The sequence below is a fragment of the Aptenodytes forsteri genome, unplaced genomic scaffold (assembly GCF_000699145.1).
Source record: "Aptenodytes forsteri isolate BGI_AS27 unplaced genomic scaffold, ASM69914v1 Scaffold421, whole genome shotgun sequence".
Classification (NCBI taxonomy): domain Eukaryota; kingdom Metazoa; phylum Chordata; class Aves; order Sphenisciformes; family Spheniscidae; genus Aptenodytes; species Aptenodytes forsteri.
Window position 1 is genome coordinate 271734 of NW_008795524.1, and position 9060 is coordinate 280793.

The 9060-nt window shown below is 36.2% G+C and overlaps 1 protein-coding gene across 2 annotated transcripts in view; it reads left to right on the forward strand.

Moving 5' to 3' along the window:
• Positions 1–346: 346 nt before the first annotated feature.
• Positions 347–9060, forward strand: part of EMC2 (ER membrane protein complex subunit 2) — a 46330-nt gene continuing 37616 nt past the window's right edge. The window contains exons 1-2 of one of the 2 annotated variants that reach the window (XM_009281967.1): positions 347–415; positions 6454–6567. In XM_009281967.1, coding sequence (XP_009280242.1) covers positions 6456–6567 — 112 coding nt within the window. In that variant the 5' untranslated portion in view covers positions 347–415; positions 6454–6455. Of the gene's footprint in view, positions 416–6453; positions 6568–9060 lie in introns of those variants that run through there. The other variant, XM_019472766.1, reaches the window with a different exon arrangement.

The window sequence follows — 9060 nt, forward strand, 5'->3', positions numbered from 1 at the left end:
ACGGGGGGGGGGCCCTCCAGCCGCTGCCACCGCTTTGTGGGGACGGACCCCCGTTTCCCCAGAGGACAGTGTTTGGCGTTCTTCCCACTGCTTCCCAACTGCCCCAAAATACTAATACAGCACTTACAGGAAAAAATGGCTCCTTGGCTGGGTCAGCGGTTTGTGTCTCAGTTCACCTTTTGGAACGCCTGAAAATTACCTGATCTTTTCCTAAAACTTGATGATAAGCATTTGTGGAGGAACTCACAGAAGCTCTGAAGTGACATAAAAGTTTCTGAAAATCCTGCTCCCCAGGTCTTTGTAGCTTTCATACCTGTTTGATCACAATGATTTTTTTTTTTTTTATAGCAATACTTTTTGTGGTTTACCTGGCGTTCTGAATGGTTCTTCTGTCATAAGCAGTAGGTGTTCAAATGTGAGTTCATACTGTACTTGAGCCCATTACAGTCTCCTGTCAGGAATAAATTAATGCTGCTTCATAATTTTGGCCATAAAGGGGGAACCTTTAGCTAGGTGGTCCAATACATTGCAAACATTATACAGTAGAGAAGATAATGCAGAAAGAAGCTCTGTGATCTTTATTTTTTTGTTTATTTATTGCTAATCTGTGAAGAAATAATTGAGCAATAGAATAATTCCCTGAGCATAGATTATTGATTAGTTCGGTTTTCTAGGATGGGGATAAGAGGAGAAACATTGCATGGGATGTATTTTAGCAGATGCTAGTAGCTTGCCCATCAGAAATAGCGCCCATGCTGTCTTTCCTGCACCTTTTTCTAGAGGACTCCAAAACAGAATGGAATTTGAAATACTCCGTTCTCAGCTCAAATTGCATTAATCTCAGAAAATATTTTAGCTGTTATTGAAGAAAATAGTGCTGTAACTGAATGATTAAGGATGAAGAAGAGGGCTTTCTTGCCAGTGTGTCTGGTGGTCGGTTTATAGGTAGTTTGCTCTGATATTTGGTTGCATCACCATGATGTCGTTAGACTAATTTAGCACTTTGGGAAAAGATTGGTTACCTGTTCTTTTATATCTCTTGTGAGAAGGTATAGCGGTTGTGGAGCTCAGCTTGGCTAGAGAGCAGGCAGGCCACTATACGGGAAGGGAAGTTGTATGGAGCATTACTAGTGTTATTGTTAGGCTTTCCCAAAAGTTGCTCTTAAAACAGCTGTGTAAAGAACTTTTCTAGTTTTTATTTTGCTTGAACAGAAATTGTTGCAAAAAGCAGAGATTTAGGGATTTTTGTTTCCTCCTGTTGTTCTCAGGTGGCAGTGATTGGAAAGAGAAATGAGATTTTTCACGGGGGAGGTAACATGCGCTGTGGATATGTTTCTGTACATTTAGCCCTAGATTGTTTTGGCTGAGAGTACTGCAGAGTTGGTGTCTTTATGCTCTAATGTAAAGGCTAGGTATGGGATGCTTAAGCTTACTGCTTTTGGACTTGGCTAATTCATAGTAAGGTAAGCATCCTACACTTGGAAATAACCTCCATGTTCTGTTTCCAAGAGTTTTGATTGACATTTGTGGCATTGTGCTAGGCGCATGGTTTTGCGTAGGGGTGTGCTAAACAGGAAATTTTTGGGGACTAGCTGGGGTGTTTTGTCATACCAACTTCTAAGTTGATATCCTCCGGTTTATGTCCAAATGAAAGACTTGGAGTGTAGGGGAAAACCTTGAAGACTTGTGTTGGTACAAGCAGCTGTCTGTGCTTTAGAAGCACACATTTAAAAAATTCTGTATTTTTTTCCTCTATTTTAAGAGATGAAAAGTAAAGTAAAAATGAACAGATTCTTGCAACGGACCATGCAAAGGCTGTTCTCTCTACTCCATGTGTACTTTAACAGATCCCTGGTGCAGTGAGGCTTTTCGTGAGGGAGGTGATCCCAGCAGCGTTGGGACCTAGTCCCTAGCGAAGAACTTGAACACAGCTCTAGGAATTGAATGTAGCTCATCTTGAATTTGTCTAAAACACTTAATTTCTATGAAAGCAGGTGTATGGTTGGTATTAATCTGAAAAATGTCCTTTATATACTCAGTCTTTTCTAAACAAGATGCTTTTTACTTACATATTGCTCGAAGATGAAACTGTGATTGGAGGTTAGGGAAGAAGAATAACATGAGGCAGATGAAATACAGTTTGTACCTTGCTTTGCTTTTTCACTCAGGTTCTTTGGGACAAAGGTGGGAGTTTAAACAGTGATTAAATTGTACGTTAGGTGAATGCATTGCACAGTTGGTTAGGAAAGATAACTGAAAATAACTCTGATTTCTACTGTTGGAGATGTCTTTATTTCTTCTTTACTTTGTCTGCAGCTGTGTCTTGAGCTTTAAAGTGTATTTTTAAACCTGTGGAGCAGGAAAACCTCTCATTTAACTTCAGGATCTTGATCAGTGGACTTAGATGATCCAAACGTAGTTTCAGGGTGCTATTGTATTAAAAGAAATGCTTATATGTGGACACGCATCATATATTTTACAGCTTATTTGAGACTAAGGTGATATGTCGCTCCTTTTTTTGCCACTGTTGCTAATTATCCTGTAGAAAATGGCATTCTCTTTCCTGCTTCCTGCATATTTACAAGAATTAGAAACTACGTGGAGTGACAGGGAGCCAAGAATTGCAAGTCTGACAAAGAAGCATGATGTAGTAGTTTAGCACGTCAGTCGTAACTGGTGATGTGGAGACTCTTACAGGAGCCTCCTAAGCCATGTAGAACTTTATGGAGACTGTTCATAAATATTTAACATAGTTTCAGTGGTACATTAAAGATTAATTTGGCCCGTGAGTGGAAATACTTAAGAAAAAAAAAAAGAAAAATACACCTGAATAACTTCATTTTAGGAGCAGGTGTTATAGCACACAAGTTAGCTTGCATGTGCAAAATTAGTGTGATCTGCAAATAAGAAGCAGTCGTGATAGTCAAGAACTAATAAAATGACAATTGGCTTTCACAGAAAATTCATCTGACATATTGTCAGAATTGGACAAAATAAACTAGGGTTTCTTTTATTTCTCTACCTTGCACAGAAGGATAATAGCGTTAACATCTCAAACCCAGCTAGAATGAAGCAGTGACTTTTGGCAAGTGATAGACGGGCTTTCTGGAGATCTTTGAATGCTGTCATGGCAATTCTTGTTCCAGTCGATAATTCTTCTTCACTGGATATCAAAACCAAAAAGAGAAAGGGATGGCATATTCTCTAAACTAGATTTCTTTTCATATAAATTGAAAACAAGTGAAAAGAACATTTTGGAAGATTTTGAATAGCTCATGATGACTGTTGCTTAAATTACTTAAGTTTTCTGGATTGTTGAATTAGTATTGCCATTTTCTGTGTTAAAAATGGCGCTGCTTAAGTAGTGGCGTACTACGAGTTTTTGTTACATGTTCATGTGACACTTTTTTCAAGGAATTCTTTGTAATTTTTGAAAATATAAAATGCTTTATCAGATGAAATTTAACAGTCTATATATGCAAGGCCATTTTCTTGCAAATGTATGTATCGGGGAACATCATATATAACAAAGAAAATCCCAAATGAATTTTAAAAGTGAACACTTCTATCTTTAGCGTCTCTAGTCGTTAGAGTCCACTTTAGATGACAAAATTGGTTCCTTCCTACGACTTAGAAACTGAATTCACATTTACTTTGTATGGAAAGACTTGAGGAAATAGAAAACAGTCTAACATTTTACCTCTGTCATAATTTGTGTCAATTAAATGTTGGTGTGGTGTTTTTGTTGTGTTCCGTGCTGTGTTTGTTTGCTTTTAGGTATTCCTAATTTTTAGTTGTCATCAAAGGGACAGATCAGTTTACTCTGTATTTTATATATGAATTTATGGGATTACAACAGGCAAAGGTGAGATGCTGGGATTTTAGTTGAGGCCACTTTGCAAGCTGAGTTGCTGCGGTTAAAGGCAGCATCCGCAGTGCCCAGCTGAGCTGCCTTTGCCTGCACCTGCACAGTACCGGTTAGGCGTCCGGGTAAGGATAGGGGTCTGGAGACCCGCAGAGAGCAGTTGCCAGGCCATTACACTCCCTGTGCCTTTAGGTCAGCTGTTGAATTGGTGGATTTGTGGGTGTTTTGGTTTGATTCATATTTTGTAAGATGAGAGTGGCTGGAGCTGAGGTGCGGTGGAAGATTTGGTGTCTGTAACAGAAGAACAATACTCAAATGAGCTGTAGAAGTATAATGGTTATGGGATCCCTGAGTGACTGCTGGTGGTAGCAGTTGTTAAACGTCAAGGTAATGTTTTGGAGTATGCAGTGTATGTCTCTACTAATAGGGGTAACTTCCTTCATTTCATCAGGTGCTTTTAGATATCGAGGGCTTGAAAACTATGATCCCTCTAAACAATCGAAGTGTAAGTAATTATAAGAGGATTACTTCATATCTGGTTGCTTAGGCCAAATTAACTGACGCCTTAACAGACACAAAAATAAAACAGGTTATTTCTTTTGGCTTCCTGTAGACTGCTTGCATGTTTTTAGGGAACAACAAACATTGTGGCAAGTGCGTCTGCTCCTTTGAACTTGTAATGTTTTGATTTACATGAGCAAAGCTTGCTAATTTAAGAGTAAGACTAAAACAAATGTGTCAGTTGCTCGGGACCAGCCTATATATGTGACAGGAGTAATTGTAATTAAAACTAGACATTTCTTTAACAATTTTTTTTTTTCTAAAATCCCCAATTGCTACCGCCCAGCCTTGTATTACGTGCTGTATGTAGATTTGCTTCCAAGAGTTAAATTATTACTGGCTGACTCTTTCGATAGCTTTCATAGTAAAAAATTCATTGTTTGACAACATTATAAAAAGCCTTGCGTAAGTTTTACTGCCGTTTTTAGCATTTTCTTTCTTCTACCTTTTACTTAAAATTCAGTATTTCTAAAACTAACGAGCCTCTCGATAGAGTCACATGAATGAGAACATTTATTTCTACTTTGTTTTTCGGTCATCAGCTGACACACTGTTCTCTGTCCTGCAGTTTTTTTCCATCACTGTAAATGCTGTATTTGGGTGATGAATGGTAGACGTGCGTTCTGTTATACATAATTCAGACACTATTCCATTTGGAATCACGCTGGAATGGAGGCATTGATAATTTCCAAGTAAATGAGTAGGTAGAAATCAGACAGCTTATTTATTTTTATGGGTTTAGCTTGTCAGCTTTTGTGAATGTTTGTGTTCTCTCACATTCTTGCTGTCTAACTTTGAATTTCCAGGGACCATCATGTGTCTAGAAGCATTTAATTTTACCCATGCATATGAAATGTAACCCTGTGGTGGTTTTGGTTGAATTTCAAAATACAAAATGTAGCACAGTAACAGTCTTATGAGCGATCCGAGATCACTTCAGGTAGATGGAAGAAAGTTCAGTGCTTAATTTTTACTGTCAGTTATGTTAACTATGCATTTTGAAGTGCAAGAAAAACTGACAGCATTTAGATCTATCATTGTGTTTGTTTTTCCAGCTGTTGTAAAGTTTAAAAAAAATATTGGCAACAGTTGTCATGGTACCTTCATATTAGTAAAGCCACTATCTATTAATGAAAACTATTTTCCTTCAGTTTCCTCAAAATTTGTTCTTGTATATGGAACATCTACATGTCTATAAATGTATATGTGTATATAAAATCACATTCTTAGCAATTGCCTGACCCAGAGGATAAATAAAACCTAGGCTAGGTAGTGCTCTCTAGCTGACTTCATATGTATGCCTGCTCTCTTGGAGATCTGATTCATAGTAAATGTACTCTTGAAACAAAAATCCTAATGCTAAAATAAACTGTCTTTTCTATCTTACCTAGATAAACAGTGACAATTTTTATACTTTTGGGCACTTCCCTGGTGTAGAAAGCCTTCACTTCCATGTCTGCCTTTCTCGAGGCTCCTTTCTGTAGGAGCGTGTAGATTCTTTTTAGAGTGGAAGTTCACAGCATTTTGCTTACACTGATAAATGTGAGCAGTGATTGAGTTATCATAGTTTTTCTAATACTTCAAGTGAAAATTTATTCACCTGGAGCAGAAATGCAGTTTTAGTACTGTTTGTAAATGTGTGAAACTACTTGGGAGAAATCTCTTGTAGCCTATTTTTCCTAACCATGGGTAATGTCCGTTAAATTCTGTTATTTATTGGATAACTAGGTATAAGGTTTTTTTACTGCATATGTTACTAACCTGAGAGACTGCAAACTTAAAAGTTGAATTGATTATATTAGAGCATGAGAGCATGAGTACGGTTTGTGTGACACGGTTTCAGAGGTCTGATACACCAATCTGTTCTCTGGTAGTTTTCTAATATTAGTAGAAGTCACTTTTTTTACATCTATTGCTCTCTAAACCCATTTTTTATATGCATATTTTCCAGAAATAAAATTCAAATTCCATTACTATCTGGAAATCTCAATATTTTCTTTTTATTTTTTTCTCCCCTTTGCCCTCAGATATGCGTGATAAAATGAGGAAATGGAGGGAAGAAAACTACCGAAACAGTGAACAGATAGTGGATGTTGGAGAAGAGTTAATTAATGAATATGCATCTAAACTTGGAGATGACAGTAAGTAAACAATCATTATTTTTAAAACTTCCATTATCTGATTTTGTTTTCTCTTTTCAGCCTCTATTTTGTACTTCTGTGTTGCCTTTCTGTATCTGCTGATGTTGATGAAAAATAGATTACTTTCTTAGCCTAATAGGCTGCCAGAATTCCTAGCTTTTATTTATTTTTCAAGTATGGGCTGCAGTGAAAACAGATGGAAAAATTACTTACTAGAACTGTTAGTTTGCTAGATTAGTAAGACCATTATGTGAAAACTTAGCGTGAAACTGTTATCTAGCTGTCATTTGACTGATTTTCTGTTCTGCAACACCACGGCAAAAATAGAAAAGTGTCTTTTTATAACAGAGAAAGCTAGTCCTTAATCAAGTTATGCATACTGCAGGAACTGATACTCTGTTTTTATTCTAACATTACATTTGTGATATTATAGTTGAAGGTAAGTCTAAGTTTCCACTATTCATGAAATTATTATTTTCAGGGGATTTTAACTACCTTATACTAATATCAGTAGACAGAAGCTTGGATATAACATTTCATACTAAAAGATAATTTATCAGAAACATCACAATACGATAGCACTCTTCACTATAAGCATAAAATAAAAAAAAATATTAACAAAATGCTATCAAGATTGTATAGGTTTGCATATTAATCTCATACAGGTTTTTATTTTGATGTTCATTCTTTCTTATTTTTCCCTAATTTCAGGTGATTTAATATAGACATTCTTTAATACACTTCTCTTGTAGTTCTTTAATTTTATTAACTGCTGTTATATAGCCACAGTAGTGCATTGTATTTACTAATAAAAGTTACAGTATTTGATACGATTTTGTTCAGTTAGTTACCTTGTTCAGTTAGTTTAGTAAGTTAACTTTAATTTCAAATACCCGACTTCATACAGTGTTCCAGGAATTAAAATCCACATAGTCATTTTAGAAAGACACTCTGCCTCCCTTTCTTGTCAGGTGAGGAATCTTTCAGTATTGAGTTTGGGGTTCTGCAGATAGGATTTGTTTTATATCGATGCTTTGCTATGGTTCTGTCTTGCACCCTCCGAGCTCTAATTCTGTTCTAGAGTTCTTTCTGTTGTAAGGAACTTGGCCACTGCAAATGTTGTGCTTTTTTGGATATAAATACATGGATCATTTACCCAAAGTATCACGTATGGAAGACACCTCTATGCATAGCAGTGAGTCATGAAGTGCGTTTGGAGATTCAGTGCTTGAAGAAGATACTGCACTGTGAGGGGGTCTTGCACTGTAACCATGAGGAACATGCTTGGTTTAAGACTGCACGGGTAGGCTTAATACACCCACCTGCAAGAGAGTTGTCGTAGGTTCCCTCTGCTTTAGAAGAACTCTGAGAACTAACCTTGATTTTACTTTCTTCTTACCATGTTGCTAGTAATTTGAGAACTGTATTTTAATAAGAAATTGTTGAGGAGCTTGATACTACTCTCAGATCTTACCGATGCCTTTCTGAAACATTGTTCTCAATAATACAGGCTGAGTCATTCCTTTCTTGTCAGTGCTGAGTTTGTCCTCCTTTCAAGATAGATGTACTTTGTTCTTTTGTAAACTTGGCATTCAGGATTCATTAGGTAAATTAGCTGCAATGTTCCTGAGGTTTTTAGCAAATGCATAGAAGTATCTGAAATTTATTTACATATTTGCATTCTGTTTATTTTTTTTTAAAAGTAGTATCAGAATAGCAACTGTATACAGTTTTAAAAACAAACAAACAAAAAACAAGAACCAAAAAAACCCCAAACACCTATAGTAGACCTAGAATTCTTTCTTGGGTAGTCACAGAAGGTGAATGAGTTGTATATGATGGATGTTAGTCTTTTTGCTTCACGTGTTTTCAGAAAATACCTGGATATTACAATGGCTAATTTCAGAATGCATATAGAAGGGAAACTAATGAATGCAGTGGGGTAGATTATTTGGGTTTCTCTGTAACTTGCCTCCTCAGGTAGAAGACATCCAATGTAATTGGGAGAAAAAAAAGATTTTTATCATTATTAGTGTTTTTAAAATAAAAATAACTTATTGAATATTCAGTCTAAGGGGTGGGGATACTATTATCCACATAATGATTTTAATGAAAAGTTCGGATTTTCTTATGGACAATCAGTAGTCCAAAGCTATAGAGTTGGACTTCAAAGTAGAGGAGGCGTTTTTTGGATTTTTTTTTTTTTTTTTTTTTTTAACTTGAACAAGAAAGCCCTAGTACAGATCAGAAAAACACGTCCCTCCGGACTGGATATATGATTCTTTTACAAGTGTTCTCTTACCTAATATCTGACACTAACCTGTGCTAGAGTTAGAGTATCGAAGTAGAGGTTTGATCGAATGGGGAGAGCAATTTCATAAACTATAAAAGCATCTTATTCTTGTGTTTAGATTCTGTTTTTTAAATATAATATATAATTTATATCATGGTTATGTTATCTGTATTTTGTCTGTATGTATGTATTTTTACATT